This window comes from Hippichthys cyanospilos, chromosome 11 (assembly GCF_059441005.1).
Source record: "Hippichthys cyanospilos isolate Australia breed blue-spotted pipefish chromosome 11, RoL_Hcya_1.0, whole genome shotgun sequence".
NCBI lineage: Eukaryota > Metazoa > Chordata > Actinopteri > Syngnathiformes > Syngnathidae > Hippichthys > Hippichthys cyanospilos.
This window is the reverse complement of record NC_142379.1, coordinates 12,256,615-12,277,500: the sequence shown is the minus strand read 5'-3', so window position 1 is coordinate 12,277,500 and position 20,886 is coordinate 12,256,615. Positions and strand designations below refer to the sequence as shown.

At 39.6% G+C, this 20,886-nt stretch overlaps 1 protein-coding gene across 4 annotated transcripts in view; it reads right to left on the bottom strand.

The window, feature by feature from the left end:
• Positions 1 to 20,595, bottom strand: part of gpr4 (G protein-coupled receptor 4) — a 22,756-nt gene extending 2,161 nt beyond the window's left edge. Inside the window, exons 1-4 of one of the 4 annotated variants that reach the window (XM_088427608.1) lie at positions 20,369 to 20,595; positions 19,988 to 20,141; positions 1,337 to 1,934; positions 15 to 250 (exon numbers count right to left, since the gene is read on the bottom strand). In XM_088427608.1, coding sequence (XP_088283734.1) covers positions 15 to 250; positions 1,337 to 1,510 — 410 coding nt within the window. In that variant the 5' untranslated portion in view covers positions 1,511 to 1,934; positions 19,988 to 20,141; positions 20,369 to 20,595. Of the gene's footprint in view, positions 251 to 1,336; positions 1,935 to 17,425; positions 17,588 to 19,987; positions 20,142 to 20,368 lie in introns of those variants that run through there. The other 3 variants (XM_088427609.1, XM_088427607.1, XM_088427610.1) reach the window with 3 other exon arrangements.
• Between the last annotated feature and the right edge of the window lie 291 nt (positions 20,596 to 20,886).

Sequence of the window (20,886 nt, the reverse complement as noted above, 5' to 3'; positions counted from 1 at the left end):
GCACCTTGACGAACCTGAGCGGGTAAGCCACGGCCAGGTATCGGTCCAGCGAGATGCAGCAGAGGAAGGCGATGCTGACGTAGATGTTGGTGTAAAAGATGAAGCCGAAGAGTTTGCAGCTCTCCTGGCCGTGGATCCAGTCGTCGCGCTGCAGGAAATAGTCGATCCACAGCGGCAGCGTGCCGATGTAAAGCAGGTCCGCGACCGAAAGGTTGATCAGGTACACGCCCAGCTCGTTATGTTGCCGCACCTGGATGGAGAAGGTGACATGATCGTAACTAAAGTGACGGCGGAGGAAGGATGAAGTCCTTTCCTGGCGCTGTCATACGGTGGCCTTCGAGTGCAACGTTTGATTCGCTCATTTAAAAAAAAAAAGAAAAAGAAGTTGTGACAAGATTAACGTCCTGCTCAAAGGCGAACGTTGCTTACGTCCAATCAAGTGGCCCTCTGTTGTCCAATCAGCAGTGAGTCCACATCCCTCCCCCACCCACACTACCACTTCCAGTAGGGAAAATTAGCGTGCTCCTTTTTTCCTGTGCGCTTCTTTTTTTGTGTGTGATTCTTTTTTCTTGCATGGTTGTTTTTTTTTCATGCTTTTTTCTTGCAAGCTTTTGCACTGTTTACTTCTTTTTTCTTGCGTGTTCTTTTTATTGCGTGCCTTTTTTCTTTTGTGCTTCTTTTTTCATGTTTTTGGAATCCGGGAGGAAGCCACACAGGCTCGGGGAGAACATGCAAACTCCACACAGGAAGGTTGGAGAGGTGGACTTGAACTTGGGTCCCTGAACTGTGAGACGCCCTCCTGTAAAGGTTTTTTGTTTTGTATTTTCCTTTTTTGATTACCTTTATTGTTTGCTTAGTTTTTTGTTTGTGTGATTTGCACTTCGGGGCCACCGTACTTTCAGCAACCTGTTGTGGCAGCAGTAGCAGTTGTTTACATTCAGCCAACAAGTGACATCAGCTTGAGACCAACTACTACAGGCTGCTGGTATAGAGGTCTAAAAACAACGTTTTACAAACAAGTTGCGTTTTGGACGGCTGTTTGTTCGCTCAATTTGTTCATAAGTTGCTGATAAAAAAAATAAATAAAAGTCAGCCGAAAATAATGTCATACAGAAAAAAAAAACTGTGTTGTTTACATGGGGAGCTGAAATTGGAAATGAAATTGCTATTAAGAATAATCTGAAACTACCATCATTTCCGCACTATAAGGGGCACCGGATTATAAGGCGCACCTTCAATTAATGACATATTTTAATTTTTGTTAGTTTCTTGCTTTCTGCTTCTAGTAACCACTAACTCCCAGCGTGTGTATTTTTCTGACTTTGTAGCAGCTCACCTGCATGTAGGCAGCCCACAAGGCCAAGCAGTTGGTGGGCAGGCCCAGCACCATAACGATGATGTAGAGCGTGGGCTGGAAGTACTGATCCACCTTGCTGTCCACATTACAGAAGGAGATGTTGCACATTGTCCCCATTTGTGTGTGTGTGTGTGTTTGTTGCGTTTTGTGCATTAAGTCAATCTCAGCTTTGCGGCTTCCGGCTCATCCTCCATTTTGATGACAATATGGCGTCCTCCTTCTCCTCCTCCTTCCAACCGGCCCAAGCCGGGGCATCCTATATTTTGTGGCCTGTCATGGCGCCTGATTCCCGTTCAGGGGCCCTAAATTTTTCGCCATCGTTCGCCGCTTTTGCCCTCGCCTCTTGTCAAAGCGCTGTCTGATTGGAGGATGGGGAGGGGTGAATGGCGCTGAAATGGAAGCCGCCTTATCGACGCCGGGCCAGGCCTCGCGGGGCCTGAGTGGACCTCATCAATCTTTTAGAGATTAATGCGCTTGATGTTTGTTTTTGGGTGTGTGTGCGTGTCTGCAGTCAATGGCGCTCGCTGGGCGACGTGTGCCGACTTGACATAGCCGTACAGCTTCTTGTGAACATCACCTGCAACACAGACATTATAAATATGCTCAGGTTCTACTTAAATTCAGATTTTGACAGCAGGAATGCAAAAAACGTTGGGGCTCAAGGGCCACATTTTGGACAACGGAAAATGGATAAGGGCCACATCATTTACAGATAAAGCATCATTTAGGCAAAAGTCTGTCAAAAAATATCATTAAAATTGTTTTGAAATAAAGTTATACTAATTTAATTGTAATGTATATAAAACATTTCACTATTTTTAATAAGTTCAAAATGTTGACACAAATTGGGATATTTTTGACTCAATTTTTGAAAGTATTTTTCGTTTTTAATTTTGTAATATAAAACATGAACATCAAACTAAATATAAAATAATAATCAATTAACTATAGAAAACATTTCAAAATATTTACAAAGGGCTTGGACAGAATAGAAATGATGCAGAAAACAAAATGAGAACCAATTCCAAACAAATGTAGTATATTTTGACCGTTGCTCAGATCATGACTAATCACAGCTCAGCGTGAGAAAGTCACATGACCAAATTCAGAAAACATGTTTTAACTCTACTTCATCTTTTAGATTAGCCATAACTAAATATCTGGGAAGAAGTTTTTATTTGGTCGAGTGGTTATGGAATGAGCCAAAATGAAACTTAGATGCCCTTGTATGTTTACAAAGTTGTATTGTACATCAGCATGTAGAATTTTGTTTGGTAAAAACCCGGCAGCGTCTCATCCCGTGCCAGAGCGGGTCAAACAAACACTCACTCAACATGACGTCATGTGTTTTCACTGGCCCGAACAATCTAAACTAACAACTCAAGGAACTGCATATTTGTTCGTATTATTCTTTGTATCGCCTTTCCAACAACTCTGGCATATTTGAATGGTAGTTGGCCACAACATTTGTGGTTAAAAATTCAAATCTCAATTTTTTTTCTATCATTCTGGAAGATTATTTTTTCATTTGATTTTAATAGGATGAATGAAATAACCACCTTTAAATACGACCTTTGATTTTTAAAATGATGAAGTAAATTGATGTATTGCTGTGTATTCTTGGGCGTATATGTAAAAATGGCTTTTTTTATACAAATTAACTGCCACATTAGGTAAAATAAATGTTAAATTGCATAATCGTGTAAGTCCTCCTGAAGTAGTTGGCTCTATCATACTAATCATGTCAGGGCAGTGATTGGTACTGACTCGGATGAAAATCAGAAACAAAGACGTGAAAACCTCCACCGATCATGTTAACTCACTGAACAAGAACATGAAGCAAGATTGCCAAAACCAATATATTGCCGTTACTGGAGATGAAAGAGTCCTAACTCCAAGTTGGGTTTAAAAAAAAACAAAGAAAAAACCCACACTCGCTGACCACTACTTATTTTTTCACTCAGACCACCCGCGGGAACACAAAGCAGGCGTTATCAAAACCCCACAAGACAGAGCTGATCATTTTCCAACTCACATACATGCCAAAAACAAAGTTTTCAAAATCAGCTAGGTCTTTAAATTAAATAACTTGAATCTGATTTGGACGTGGTGTGAGAAACTAACTCCATGCATCAGATTTGAATAAATATTGTTTAAAGTTTAGCTGCGATGCTGAAAAGCAAAAATATATTTGGTTTATCAAGGGTTTGCCGCAAGCATGCTTGTAATAGCTCAGGGAAGCTATTTGTTGAAACAACATGCGGGTGAACATACTTACCAGCAGGGCAGGGAGATGTGACGGCATCTTTCATCTCCCATCCAATGCGCATAATTTTTTTGCTCAAAGTTTGACAAATCTGAGTCACAAAATGTTCTTGTCAATACTGATGTATTGAAGCACCTTTCTTCATTATTGACACTGGAAAATTGCAAGACTAATCGTCTGCCAACGCTGCTGAGTCACGTCTGCACGTCCTGCGGGAAAGTGTGTTTGTGCACACGTTGTCTCGATAAATAGTTTTCTCAAGCTTGCTTTAATACAACCAGCCAAACCAAAAACTCATTTGGATGGATGCAGTTTTTGAATCGAAAAAGGTAAACCACAAATTATTTCCTTCTCAGCATTCATTCATACATCCATTCAATAACTGGACTGTTTTTGATTGGCAGGGCAGAAAGTCTTGCATCATAATGTTTTATTTATTTATATCTTGACAATCGATTAATCGTTGTGCCTCTAAACGCAACAATATTCTTATTCCATTTTAATCAAGTGTGAGAAACCGTGAGGGATTTTCAACCATCATAACATCCCATTATACTTCGAACCTAGTAACAGTGGCAGGTACGACCCTAAAAGCGGACACCCCTGTGCCAAGAAAAAACATCTGGTGAGGAATCAATGAGGAATGCACTGATGTATACATTGGGGAAACCAAGTAACCTCTCAGCAGTCACATGTCAAAACATACACAGCTTAGGACAAAAATGTACATAGTCTGGACAGAGAAGACAGATGGTTTGACAGGAGTAAGAATGTCCGTCTCTGAACCAAGGATGCTTACCAAAAATTGACTAGTGGAGAAATTTAGCAAACTCTGAGCAAGCAAAAACGAAACACACCAGCATACTTCTTTAAACTGTAAAAAAAAAAAAAAAAAAAGCATATGTCTCCACATGACAACTCGGTTGGCCACCAAGCTAGCTGGCCCCTCTGTAAAGGAACTCTAGAAAAGCTTTCAAGGATCAAGCATGTCAGCAATGTGCAATCTAAAAATAGTCAAGAGCAGACCCAGGTGCTTAGACCAGACTTGACTGGGGAGCCAAACAAAGACAGGAAGTCCAACGCAGTTGCACAACTGCCACAGGAAGTGAAAACTTACTCACATTTACAGTAACAAAAAGAACCTTGACCTGCATTTGGACCGCAGTGACAAAAGTAAACTGCGCTTCGTACGCTAGCTAAGCAGCTAGCTAGCCCACAAAAGGAATGGCACTGAAACAATCACGTAAAATATAGTCATAGTGAAACAGTGCCCCCCTCAGGTGTCCAACGTCATATCAGTAATGACAAGACCACTTTTCTTCTCTTGACGAAATGTTAAATCATTGTTTCTGCCCTCATATGTACTTGTAATTGGATGGGACTCTCAAGCACGGATGTCAAACCCAAGGGCCGGGGGCCAGATCCAGCCCCCAACATCATTTAATGTGGCCCAAGAAATGCTGATTTGATTTCATGTTTCTGGCTAAAATTCCCAACTTACCCAATCTGTCTTTTAAACATTTTTTACTGGCATGATTTCAAAACTAGGTGTTTGACAAACACACTTAAAATTTATTTCGGCCCTTTGACAGGCTAAACACAACCCAGTGTTAAACAATTATTTCCGTACTAAATCAAGTTCTAAGACTGAGGGACCAGATTTAGCCAAAAACCCAACATCCAAAAGATGTCTGGTGCCAAGTGGCAAGTATCTTCACCATTATCAGCAATAGCAGACATTTTTCCTTTTTACTCGAAAATGAGTATTGGAATGAATATAAGTACTGTACATACCAACAGGTGTAGCTAATCAATGCAAAGCACAGTGTCAGCTCAGGTGCTCTGCGTAAGACACACAAACGTTTGAAGCACACTCCATCTTGTTTCTGTTACAGTATTTCACTCATTCCATTCCAAAAATTTATTATTTACAAATCATTCAATCCCAGGAATTTATATTGTTTTCAAAATTGTTCAAATGTTGGGCTAAAGGTTCTAAACATGGCTTGTACTAAACTAAATGAATCAAGTACTAAAATAACAGATTGAGCAATCTAGTACTAAAATACTTGATTTTTTTTTTTTTTTACTAACCCTAATGTAATTAATTACTTTGGTACTTTAGTACCTAAATTAATTGAGTTCTTTAGCACTTTAGTATCTAATGTAATAGATTAAGTCAATAATGTGATCATAACTTTAGTACTTAATTACTTGAGATAAGCAGGTAATTTGGTACTTAATCACCCAAAGTGATGATTACTTTAGTGTTTAATTACATAAAGTAATTGAATGCTTTATTAACCTAATAAATTAAAGTAATTAATCACTTTAGTAAGTTAACCTGAATTAATCACGTACTTTAGCACGTTAGTATCTAATTTAATAGATTTTTTTTGGTAATGAATCACCTAAAGTAATTGATTAGTTTAGTAAAATAAAGTTGGATTATTATAGTAACCCAAAAATTCAAGTACATAAGTACTGTACTTTAACAGCTAAAGTCATCAATTATTTGAGTCTCTAAATTACCTGTAATCCAGTACTTTAGCTTTTTAGTATCTCATGTACGCCATGCTTGAAATGTAACAGGAAGTCGGCCATCTTAGTTTGAATGTGTGACTTTAATACATAACTACTTTGAGTAACTGATTAGTGCTTAATTCATTTAAAAAATAGGAATATAAATAGGAACCTGGGATTGAAAGTCTGCACTCGGGGAAAAAAAAAAAAAAAAGGTTTATGAGTTTGAATGAGTTGATTGTCTCGGCGTGGGCGTGCACGTCTACGCTGAGCGCGTACCTGCATGCAAACACCCACCCCCCCATTTCGCCTTATCATGTTAATATCAACAATAAGACCATTTAGAAGCAGCTGTGTCGTAAGCATGAGCGTGTACACTGCATGTTTAAAAAACGATGCCTGTGAGAACACTTCCTTCCTTCCTTCTCGCTGGCGCTCATGAATCCCTCAAAAGCATTTATGGAATTTCAGGTGCGGTGCCAGACTGGAAAGCAAAACACGGTGACATCGGGAAACGTCTTGAATGTGTCACTTCCTGTATGGAAGTCCAATCTCCAGACAAAAAGCCAGTGACCAAACAAACACAAAAAAAATCAAAACATTAAGAACATTCGATGTCAGTATGATGTAATACTGTACAATTTCTGCCTTTATTAATCCCCTGAGGAACATGGCCATAAACTTCCCGATGTTTGCAAACAATTGTATCCTCGTGAAAATGTGTGCATTTTAGAGGTCCCCTGACACAACTTTGTAAAACTCATTCAGGAGCAGCACTTGGCAGCCATTTTGGTTCAAAGTAGACACTTTGAGTGAATTCCTTCAGCAAGATGCTTAAAAAGTTAGAAATATTTTGCCAGTTTAACCCATAGTTTCAAATTGCGCAGATATAAAAACAACTCAAGTACTCCATGCCTAAAAAGTAAAAGGAAGTAGGCCATTATAACTCCCAACTTACGGTGAATTCCAAGTTTTAGAGTTTGACTGACTCCTGCTAAAATTTGACCCAATTGGAAGCAGTTGTTTTACAATTTCTTGGAAAAAAATGGAGGAATGTCTATCAAAACAGAAAACAGAACTGTATCTGGTAGACGTTACTCAGATATGATCAGAAGGATCAAATATTTTTAATTTTATGCAAAATCTTCTGTAATGTCATAGTTTACCAATCAGTCAATACCTGTAATGTCATTGGTCGGATTTGAAAAATAAAATGTGTCAAAAAACACAATCGTGTTCTGCAAGGCACGTTTTTTTTCCAGACCTTTATACATTTTTCAATTGTTTTCATCCCATTTCCCATGTATTGAATGTTTATCATTTTTTTCAGGAGACTTTTTAGGGTTTATTTATTATTCTTTTTCTCAATGCATTTTGTGTCAAATTCATGCACAATTTGGCTATTTGCGGGTTGGGCCAGTCCCAAATGTTGACTTTAATGTAATCAAGATGTATAAATGAGTGTTGTCAAGAGATTTAAATAAAATAAAGAGATTGTTTAAGAACTGTAGTTAATTTATCTAACTAATCTTTTTAATCTAAACTATAAATTTTAGCAAGAAAAACCCTCAACCAGAGTTTTGTTTTGAATTATTTAGATATATTGTGTCATTGAGGCAGGTCAAAAGTTAGATATACAGTACAACAAACATAATGTGGCTTCAGTCATTTATTTTCTTATCCAAACTTGAACAGATGCTGTTGTAACCATTTACCTTCTGCTGTGTTTATGACTAGTCCCAAGTGCTGGCTGCAACATTTAGTTTTGACCATCAGAAAGAAAGGTGCTATTTTCTTTTATCAAGCGCCAAATAATTCGAAATTAACATTAAAATAAAACATCAACCATCCTGTTCTTTGCAGACTAGCTCCTACGCAGGGGTGTTTTCCGGTTTGGTTTGGCAGACCATAGTGTCTGATCTCACAGCTGGGTGCTTTCCATTTATGTATTAGGCTAACTTAAGTTACTTCTTACAAAGTGCATATCTCTCTATCAAAGGTTGCCGTCAGAGTGTTTTTCATGTTAAATCAATCACCTGACAGGCGACTCTCACATGATCTTCCATTTTTATGTTTTTCTTCTGCTCCTGAACTTGCCCCCCCCCCCCCACCACACACACACACACACACACACACACACACACACACACATCCAAAACAGGAGGCTTTCAGGTTGCGGCAATCACAATTACAGTCAATTGGTGTCCACTTCAGGGTGTGATTGACCTTTGTTTTTCAACCCCCAAAGACTCAAGCACAAGAAGCCCAATACATTAAAATGGATCGAATCAGCATACACAAAGCATGGAGATTAAAAGTGAGATCATTGCGATTAAATAATAAAGATTATGACTAATGAATTGATCACAATTAATCTGTTATTTTGAATAGATATGCTGATCTATTTTGTGATCGGTTGTCTGTGTTTTAAAACTCCAAGATCAGTGATGGGCATTAAAATCCTGATCCTGTAAAGCCTCGTCTCAAGCACCAATAACCAGAATTAAACCGGGTGTCAGCCATTTTTGTTTGAAGCAACCATTTTAATAAAACTCCAAGGCTTGGAATTCATCCATCTATCCATAATCCGCGGACGCTTCACCTCACTAGAGTCGCTGGCTTGCTGATGCCTATCCCAGCGGTTTATGGGCAATACCCTGGACTGGTTGCCAGCCAATCACAGGGCACACAGTGACGGAGAAACATTCACACACCCAAGCACACCTACGGACAATTGAGAGTGTCCAATACACCGGCTATACACGTTTCTGGAATTTGGGAGGAAGCCGGAGTGCCCAGAGAGAACCCAAACGGGCACGGGAAGAACATGCAAACTCCACACAGAAAGGCCGGAAAGAGCTGGATTCGAACTCAGGATGCTGAACTGTGAGGAGGAAGGACATGCTTCACCGCTTCACTGGCTTGGAATTCACCCAAAAACGCAATAAAAAGTGTCAGGTCAGTGATTGATGAGCATTTGGAGGATTCTAAATAGGAAAAATCTTCCATTATTTAGTTTTGGATGTCATTCGATATATTGTACCCAATTTCGTGTCCGGAGAGCTTATGTTCCAAACTGCCCATAGGTGCAGATTGTAAATAGCAGATGATCATTTCACGCACAGGTGGACAACTGCTTACACGGTTGGAAAGCCCGAAAATGAACGACTTTAATAAATGTGCGCCCTCTGCTTCATTGATCTCACTTCACTGTGATCAGATAACCGTGTGCGAGCATGATATGATGTATGATATCTAGAGGGTCATTTCATTTTGCTTGTAGCATCTGATTTGTTGCTGGACATGACCAGCCTGCTTCCTAATGAACATTACACACCCACCAATGGGCGTGCGCGTACACACACACGCGCACACACACGGGCGAGTAAAAGCCAATAAACATCAACGGCCTGGCAAGAAGCCGCACCTCAAACAAAGGACGTGAACCTGAATGGAAGGTTACACAATGTTTTTATACACAACATGAGGAGAAATCAGAGTCTTTTCACACAAAACTTCATATGAGCGACAACACAAGCAAAAGCCAAGAAATGCCAGTGAATTTTACTTTCTAGTCAAATCGTCTGTCCTGTGTGTTACAATGATACAATAGTACGTGGTACAAGGCCGTGTGTGTTTGTCAGTGGGCTTCCTGTCGCTCTTCCTGTGTTCTGTCGTTTTGTCTGATTGGTCGCTTGTGTTGTGGTTGCGCGTGATGAGAGACGTGTGGGCACGTTTTTCCTCTTGACTTTCCCGTTGCTGCGCAGCGCTAATGTGATCATATGTGAACACCGCCACAGCGTCTTGAGGAGCTACATTGATGGAATCCAATTAAAAAAATTGTCAATTCATTACGATAGGTTTTACTATGTCATATATTCTAAAACGGTGGCTCACAAACTTTTTCATTAATATACACTCTGAGAAATATTTATATAATAAACGATGAAAGGCATCTTTGGAAGGAGAAAAAAAGATTTTGAACGGATTGCTGTGCCGTTCGTATCTGATTTACTCATCTTTGGAACTGGATTTGTAGAGGTCTCTCCAGCTGTATTTTTTTCATCAACTATAAAGGAGAGATTGTACAACCTCATTTGTTTCATTTCTGGCTCAAAACGACACCACTAATAACAATGTACATTGTTTTGCAAAGGAGCCACTATAACCCAATTTATAGTGGCTCACATTTAGTTAGTTAAGTTGAGTCATGTTGTTATTTATTTGCTCAATAACCCTTGAGCAGTATTTGGTCATTTTTTGGTTGTTTTCTTCCACATCATTCTGCAGTATTTAAGATTTGCTCATAAGCTCATTCACACAAAGCTTCAGAGAAATATTTTTCAAGTACCCTCTAACCAGAGCAAAGCGCGTATTTATAGTAAGTTGCTGTAGATGATGCCATAAATACTGTACATATCTTAACGTCAAACAAATGAGCTGAAAGTGCAGTAAACAATGTTAGCCTATAGCATGTCAGCTGAACGTGTGGTCAACCAAACATGCTTTTTTAGTAGGATAGGGTTTCCCATGTTAAATAAATATGTACTTTATCTTCTAGGTTTTCTGCAGACAAACAAGCTCAGGGTTCCCATTAAATTGATGTTAATAATGAGTTTTGAAGGCATGATACAAAGTATTTATTTCGGCCAATTATCCCCAAAACCTTTTTCAATAGAGACACAGGCTTGAAACAGAGTGCTACGGCATCCATGTCTGACTTATTGACCTTCGGAACGTTTGTCAGGGCACGTCAAGGTGTATTTTTTCAGCAACTCAACAAGATACATCATGTAGTGTCGTCTGATTTATTTCTGGCTTGTCTAGTCAAAATAACTCCGTTTACCAATATGCTGCTTTATGTTTCAATTAATTTGCTCTTAATTTGAAAAGAAAACACATGTACTGCTCCTGTTACAGCATTAAAAGCATTAAATAACAGAAAACCCTTTAGAATCTAATGTACCACCTGAAGTGTCTTCACCAGGGGTACTCGTAACCCCATTAGAGAACTGCTATCAAAATAAAAGCAAGCAACTGTTTTAATGCCAAGCTCCGCCCACATCGGGTATAAAAGCTAAACAATGGATACCCGCTATCGATTGGGCAAATTTAATGTTCTAATGATATTCCCAGCATAAGTCCGTGAGACATGTTTATAAATCCCTTTGCTATAAACATGTCTGCACAAATTCGCGGTCAAACTGGTCTTGGGGGGCCTGAATTTTCAAACTTTTTCAATGGCGAAACAGTGAGTTATGTGGGAGTCATTTTCATTCTCACCAGCTCACGATCGTCCTCGCATACAAAACAAGCAATATCAACTTAAGACCTTGGGGAGATCACTTATTAATTAAAATAATGGGGGTTATAGCAGTTTCCTGTTGTATGGTGATTCATCAAAGTGCGCCAACAAAACTCAAACAAAAGTTTCACAAGTTAGTGTCCAGTCACGTCAGTCTTGCATAAGTGCTTCACATTTTGTAGCAAACAGACAATATTCTGAGGAGGAGCTTGTCTTAAGGACACGAAAATGGTCGCTTCAGAAAATGTGGCTTCTTGAGACGTTTAGTAGGGCCACTCATGATTCTACTGTAGATTCTATTGATTTAAATAAAAACAATTTAAAAAAAAACATGAGCAGGCATATTACTAGTTGGTGCTTCATGGCAAGTCACCAAATCTGCAAAAATAATGTTTCGCCTACAAAGGCAAAAAAATAAATACTTTTCAAATTAGCGTTGTCTCTCGATGTCATACACATGCTTTAAATAGTGGCATTTAGACAAAATCTCAAGGGCGAGTTTGTCTTGGCATGTCTTGCGCGGAAATAGCCAAATCTACCCTAAGATGTCTGCTTCAATTGTCAATTGTCATGTCAAACAGTCTTCAGGGGCAGACTTTTCCAGGCTGAGAAAGGTTCCCTGTGGGATGCCGAGAACAAAAATATCCAGTACTTTTGAAGGAAGTCAAACTTATTTATAATTTAAATGTTAAGTTATTCTGTGACTGACAGCAGTCAATTTGCATTTCCGAGCATCCCCGTCTGCTGGATACATTTGTGACCGCTCTCTATCAATCCCATTAAAATAATTTGTTTTGTTTCTTCAAGAGGCTCATTAAAGTTTCATTGAGTCGTCATCGAAGCTTTAAACTACACAAGAAAAACATCAGCGCTCAGGAATTTCCCTGTGCTGGATTTCCCATATGGCGGGAATCATTAAAACTTGATTACTAATTTTGATAGTCCCCCAACAGTGCAGTTACGCAAGTAGAGTTCAGAGGTTATTTAAATAGTACATAGATTTTCAGAGAGTGGACTTTTGAAGCCCACCCGTGTCTCTTTGTCTTCAATGCAAATCGTGAACCTCTCATCCCGACCTTGCAATCAGTAAGACGTCAGAACGATGTCATATCGCCAAGACAATAAAGCAGTCGGTCCATTGGCTCGATGCTATCGACGTACAGCCATGTGAAAGAAAAGAAAAAGTGACGTGAAGCACAAGATGGTCCAATTTTGGGCAAAAGTAAGGAGTAGGACAGAACTGGAATAACAGGACCGGCTGGGTTTATTTAGCCTGGGAGCCGAGAGTCTGGACACAGTAGCCCTGAAGCGCATTTCTGACCCAATAGTTGAAAGAACCAATCAACAAAGAGTGGTCAGTTATTGTGGTAAAATTTTTTGATGATTTATGGTGTTAGTTTTATCGTGATACCTCCTCTAAGAAAGGAATGCCAAGAATCAATTTTAGGATAACAGGATAGGACCGGACCGGTCAAAAGTGGTAAAAATTATATTTCCTGGTTTAACGATTGAGCGGTATTTTGTCCAATCCTTAGATCTTCCCATCAAAGGCATTTCACACAAAGGGACTGCATTAAAAGAAGACCCATAGGTGCTGAAATTTCACCCAGATGGTGACAACATATCAACAAGGCAAAAACTATTAAAGTTGCTTGGATTCAATTTAGCGGTGCTTGAGAAACTTAAAAAAAAAAAAAAAAAAAAAAAAAAAAAAAAAAAAAAGAGGCTAAAAATGCCATGCTGTTATAGCACTTCATGTGAGGGACTCAATGAGCAAAAGCACTGGACAAATCAGGAGAGAATAGGGCAGGTGGTGAGCAAAGCAGTGCTACTACTAAATACTTGAAGTGTGCTTTCCAATTCACGAGTGGGTGTGCGTCATCATCGACAGTTATTAATCATCAGCATTAGTGAACCACAGGCGCACTCAAGTATACCTGTGTCATGAAATGGACAAAACCTCAATTATTTCTCTCCTTTATGACCCAACCGTCAACTAGAACATGAAAACCATTCTGCATGCCTGCAACCTATAGTGAGTGAATCTTGTCTTATGATTTCATAGAGGAAGGGGAACGAGTCGGTCCCGATATCCTGGGGACTTCCTGTCCAGACATCATGTTGATGGAGGCATTGCGCAATAGTAAATAGTCGGTGCGGCTATTATCTAATCACCAATGAGACGTGACGTAATAACATCTGGCTGATAGTCTTCATTTGCCATGACATCCTTTTGAAAAAATCTTGTTTTTATCGCCGTGTTCCATGTACACCTTTGGCACGGGTTCATCAGCAGTTCAAGTTTGAAAAACTACTAAGTGTAGAACATCTGAACATTAAAATGTATTTATTTAACCGTTTTCTTTTTTGTTACAAAAACCTGGCATTTGTGCAAGGATGTGTAGACTTTTTAAAATCCCCTCAATTTCTTCTCATCATTTTTCCCTCAAACTGTGAGACTGTCTGTTCTTGAGTGCTCCAGTTGCAAGCTAGTGAACGGAGCAAAACAACAACAAAATTCTCGCGCCTGGACCGCAGACGTCCGTCCGGCTTGGGAGGTCGCGGCTCCAATTTCACAAAGCATCCTTCCTTTCAGGGAGATGTTTGTTCTTCATTCGCATGCTGCAGGCTTGCTGGTGCCTATCCCAGCTGACTTCGGCCACTGGGCGGGGGACACTCTGAACTGATTGCCAACCAATCACGGGGCACACAGAGACGAACAACCATCCATGCACGCTATCACATCTCAGAACAATTTAGTATGTCCAATACAACTTCCATGAATGCAAGCCTCTTAAGTGTGAGGCGGACCTGCAAAACAATGGTCCATCGAGCCGGTTATTCTACTTTTCCATATTATTGCTATTTCTTTAAACACACAAACCAAAAAGAACCATAGATACTGAGCAGCAGTGCTATGATGACCAACATTTGTTCAAATAATGCCAACAATAATAAATAAAAAGCCAGCCAGCCAGGTGAGACTTATTAAACACAAAACCAAATCACAATGTGGAATAATACATGCCCTCTGCCAGCCTTACTTAACATGAGGATATTGTCTTGTGATTTGGTTCTATTTCTTCTTCTTAATGAAGCGGAAGAGGTACTTGTAAAAGGTGCTGGTGTTGACATGAGGACAAAGACAAGCAGAGAAGATTGGCAGGAATTCTGGAGGAGGAACTGAGCGTGCATTGTTGATTGTTGAGAATGGGGGGAACATTGGGATGACCAGACATGCACACGCGCTTAGCATTGTCTGCTGCTTGACTTGTGAGACTAAAAAATATGGACTACTAGTATACTATGCCATTCTATTTCTAAATTTTTAACGTTGTGCCTTAATGGACAAATGTCATTGATTATTATTTATACGTAGTTCAAGACTATGATCAAATGAAGTGTGTATCAATTTGGTATCACTTCAGATTTATCATTAGCAGAAAACTAATTTAGCTCTTAGTGTTAAAAATATTATATACATACTACATTACAGAGAGTGAACAAAAGTATGTCTTATATGAACTTTTTAAATTAACATTTGGAATATATATGGTTCAATTCTGGCTCTGCCCTTCCTGTATAGAGCTTGCATGTTCTCCCTGTGCTCACGTGTTTTTTGTTGTTGTTTTTTTTTTTTCCCAGGTACTCCAAAAACATGAAGAGTATGTTTTTTGGACACTCTTGTCAGTGTGAATGGTCGTTTGTCTCTGCGTGCCATGCCATTGGAATAAGCACCAGCAAGCCCGCGACCCTTATCCACACAATGGTTAAGAAAATGGATGGATGGACAGACGGACGGACGGATATATACATAGGTACACAGGTATGCACACAGGTAAGCTAGCGCGACAGAAATCACTGATGCGTAACATTGCGTGCTTCACTGTGTGCATTTGCATACCCTACCCGCTTTTAAGTCAACAACTCCAAATTGTGCCATGGCTTGAAGCACACCTAAATGCGGTGCAAAATTTACAACTTATGTCCTCAGCAAGCATACAAAATCAGTGCGTTTGATACATGAGCGAACATTCTCAATCCTTTATTTGACGAGTATGAAAAGAGCACATGAATGTAGCGAAAGTTGTGGCTATCAAACAAGCTAATAGCTACGTGGATTTCAAGTAATGAGTGTCCGCACACCCCGGCCACTACACGGGTCTCCGCTCTGTTGCACGCCGCAACAAAGTTTGACCCTCCAGGGACTCCGTTGCGAAATGTGTGTCCCTGGACGGTCAAGATGTGCTTGCGCGGGGACTACCAAATTGCTTGATTAAAATTAAATTAATAACAATAAAAAGTCTTCTAAACTTTCGAAAACAAAATAAGCCATATTTGTGAAAAATCTGAGTGGATAACACTTGATTGCATGCCTAATTTCCAATGCATAGTACATAGTGCATAGATTATTCATTTGAACTTTTAAGTGAATTTATAGAATCGTGACTCAAACAGTAATACTGTAAGTATATGTACACATTATAGTAGCAATTTACAGGACAAAATTATTTGTTCTTTTTGTCTTCAATCGCTTTTGGGCTCATTTATTCAATCAATCAGCAAAGTAAAAGAAATTGTGTCCATTCTTTATGTTGTCACTTTACAGTGATGTAGAATTTACCTGACTTCCTTGCATTAAAAACGTGCAAACCATAACTGTAAAAATGATGAAACTTTTTGAGGACACGGCTTTGAATAACGTGATGTTGCTGTGTGCATACCGACAATGCGCTTAATGTGGGAGCGACACTGACATTGAAGAAGACTTTTTAATGAAAGCCAAACAATACGTCCTGATACTCATTTGAGTAACTCCAAATAAATTAATCTATCACCAACTCGATCGTGAGATGGGGCAATAGGTCTCTTTAAAAAACTTGCATACTGTTACATACTGTTTATACAGTACCAACACAAATATTTATATATTTATAAAACGTTTTTTAATAATCATGACCAAAACTGACAGGTGCAAAAGTAAACGCATCAATGAGCTGTATAAAGCATGCACAAACTGCCCAACGCGAACAATTTGAGACACAAATAATGGATGCAACGATATACTGTAATTAAATTACTGTGATTAAATTCCGACAGCATCAACGGCTCAGTTACATCAATAATCGCAAAGTATGACATTACAGCCAATCACGAGCTTGCTTAAAATGACAACTGTAAGACGATCGAACCAATCAGATGGGGATAAAGTCTAAGATATACACTATATATATTTGCTGCAGATCCCATTCAACATAAGAGCGAATTGAAAATAAGGTTTTGCTTTCTTCTCAATGACGGAGCGACTACTTCGTTGCATTAGCAGTTTGTGACGTGTTGCATTGAGCCCAAGGCGAGCTCTCACAGGTATTGTGGAGCGGCGTCCAGTTTACGGTCCACCTTGTTTGTACTGATAGTTGTCGGCCCCCGGCACTGGCAACAAACACTTTTGTGTTTGTTGTGTGGACAGGTTCTCTTTTAAACACACACAAAAGCAGTCCAGATGAGGAGGATTTGTGCCTTGAAGCGACAGCAACTAATCCAAGTCTCAACACAAAACTGGTTTGTGGGTTTGTGTGCCACAAGTCCGTTAATCACAATCATTCAAAACATGTTTGCCACCATCAAAAATAATTAGAAACACACATTAGCAACTTGCCATCTTGATGTGTATTAAAAGGCCTTCAAAACCTCTGAAAACAACGATAACTATTGCAAAAAAGAAATGAAAGAAAGAATGAAAATCTTGTGATAATAAGTAACATTACAGCAGACAGAGTATGTGGCAACTTGTATACGATCAATAATTACTATATATGGGCATGGGAATGTTAAACTGCATATTAAAGAATTGCAAATACATACAGTTGTGAATGCAAATAACAGCAGCATTAATCAGCGGCACCCTATGGATGGTCAGATGACCAGAAGGATGCATAGAAAAGATAGAATGATCAAATAAGTTTGTACTCACATTCAGTTTTTTGTCCGCCTTCAAACAAAGAGCAAACTAAAAAAGTTCATGGCTAAAATCCATGACAGATTTAAAAGAAAAAGTCCATTTGCAATTAGCCACAGGTAATAGTGAAAAGAATGAAGCCTAACATGCACAGCAGTCAACGTGAGCGGAGTGGTTAGCGCCTGCACACTGAGAGTGGACAGAAAGAGAGAGAGTGAAGAGAGGGAGCGAGAGAAAAAGAGGGGGGGGGGGACAACCATGGAGGGGGTGGGGGCCGGGGGGGGGGGTCAATGAGGAAGGAGGCGTAAAACAGCTGCTATGCAACATCACTTCCTGTGAAGAAGAGTATTGCAAATAAAACCGCTCTTAGATTCTCTTTATGGGTACACTCATGGATAGCACACGCTTACACACACACACACACACACACACACACACACCTGCACACACACGTTTGTCTTTTTCTTAGTGGGGTCATCCTATTGTCAATGCATTTCCTAGCCTGTAACAATATCCTTAACCATTCAAACAAAATCCAATTCAAACCTACAAAACACATGCAACACAAACACAAGTACATATTAACTCATATATGCACACATATACACATATACTACAAGAGCACATGTAAGCATACTGTACACACACATACAAATACATTCACTTCTGCACATGAAAACACACGCATCACAAACACACTAGTGCACACAATTACAAGTACACACATACATGTACACAAAAACACACTATCTCATATATGCACACATGCATAGAGGAGCACATGTATGCACACACACAGAAACACTCATACAGGAATACATACAATCACAAATACACACTCACCCATACTCAAACAAACATAAAAGCACAAGTGTGGATGTATGCATGCGTTCCCACACTCACATCACAACAACACGTACATGGTACACACATACATGCACACACACACACACACACACACATACAAATGCTCGCATACACCACACACACAAATATAAGTATACACAAACACATGTGCATATATGCACACACAACCACATACTCAAAAATGTACACATGAACATACACACTACTCACATACACATAGATACATACATAAAAACACACATATGCATGCACACAAAACACAAGTACACACACATGGAGGATACACAAACAAGTACATACCCATTCGTGAGAATAAACGCAAGCGGACACTAACTTCTACATGCACACGCAGACACACACACTACTCACACACAAACACACAAGAGCACATGTAGCATAATGTACACACGCACACACTCAGATCTGCACTTGCAGAAAAACACACATCTGTGCAGACATGCTTATGCACATGTGTCACAGACCTACACAAACACACGCCACCCACGCGCACATGCATATATTCACACACAATTACAAGTACACTTTCACACACATACATAAACACGTACACGTAAAACACAAGTACACACACATCCACATTAAGATACTCACACCATTGCAGTCTCAAACAAACACAGAATGAAGACATGCGCATACAAACGCACACTCGGGTCACGCACACACGCGCGGCCATCTTCTGAAGATGGTCGCCAACAAGAACAATCGGCTCCGCCTTGTAATGAACACAATGTGCAGGAATGCAAAGAAGCGGCTTCAAGTTCAACAAGTTCCTCCCGGCCTTTGCATTCAAGTGGTCGGCACATGATGACACCTTTGCTTTTCACACACAATGCGCCCAAACCATTGTGACCAAGTGCACTTTCACACATAAATGCAGCAAGACGAGTCCTAAACTTCACTTTCGCTCACAAAAGTCCAGCTCAGCAGCCGCATCGGAACTCCAACAGACGATTCGGCATCTATCCAACTGTGCTTTTTACGCCGGGCCGGACAGGATGTCAGCACGGCTTCTGTGCACTTTCACACAGCTCGTCGGTGAGAATGAAATTACATTTGGAGACTGAAGACAACCAGTTACACACACAAATGTGATGAACAGAGAAAATATCAGTGTCATTAAATAATTGACCACTAGTGATTATCATAATTATCAGTCATTCAAACCCCATCTTACATACCGGTAGGATGACTTTTGCTTACCGCTAGGAAAATTACAATACTAGTCAAGCAAAACTACTATTTGACATCTGCATTGATAGTGGACCACTACAAGTCCTGCACTGGATAAAGCCTACCAACAGATTTGCTTCATTTTATCTTTCAAAATTGCAGCCTTTGAAAATCACATTCTACTATATTGCGGTCTCGACTTGAACTCAGTTAATTGTTCAGTAAACAGTGTAGACCAAAACACCATCTGTGTGTGTGTGTGCGTGTGAGAGAGAGAGCGAGAGAGAGAGCGAGAGAGAGAGAGAGAGCGAGAGAGAGCGAGAGAGAGCGAGAGAGAGCGAGAGAGAGAGAGAGAGAGAGAGAGAGAGAGAGAGAGAGAATATGGTCTGAGCCTCAGGGAGCCACAGTATTCCAATTAATGAAATGTTCCAGAATGTTTGCTGTTCCCACGACTTGTTGTTGTCATCCTGAGATCCATTCACATCAAAACACAAGAAATAAAAATATGGGGACACTTACATTGGTGATGCAGCAATAACGGTTTCTGGGAAGAATCTCCAAATGATACCCGGCCATTTCTTGTCCATTTTCGTTTGGGTCTTCCCCATCAAAACCCATTCAAGTATGCATTTTATACCTCAAAATTTTCCAAGCATGTAATTGTCCAAAATGTCTAAGAGGGAACAAAAACAAAAAAAATCCTTCTGGGCAGACTGTTATACCAAACTAAAAAACTGAGCACAGCAAAGAGAGCCAAAAAAATGTAGTTAGTTAGTTAGTTAGTTAGTTAGTTAGTTAGTTAGTTAGTTAGTTAGTTGTGCATTCCACAATACATTCCAAAATACATCTTCAAAAAAATAAATGATTGTTGCAGTAACGGTTACTAAAAGTCATGCTTACCAATGTAGCAGTTGTGGCTAACGTCAGCTTGTTTATAACGCTAATGCTCGCAATGCGGTGATGGGATTGATTGGTAAAACGTTAGGCTTGTGGGCATGCTGAGAGATTAGCTAGTTGAGGCTACAAGCAATTCTCGCTTGCGCTTTAACAATGTAGATTCCTCATTTAACGAGCTACTAAACTTAATTAGCAGTTTTCTATTAATACGATTAAAAACGCATTGACACTTGCAGTCAACTGAAAAACGACACCAGGGAGCTCAGATAACAACCAATCACGACTCACGTGCTTTCTGGGGTTAGTTATATGTTTACAAGCTGAGCTGTGATTGGCTGTTAGCTGGGCAATTTTTCTCTAATCTAACGAAGCTTAATCACACGTTTTATGAGGAATTATTCCTTTATAATAATAAATTTACAACGAAATAAAAACACCCAACGAATCCGCATCACAGGGTTGAAAACTGGAAACATGTATATCCATCAAGGTTTTTTGTTTCGTTTTAATATTGTTAAGAC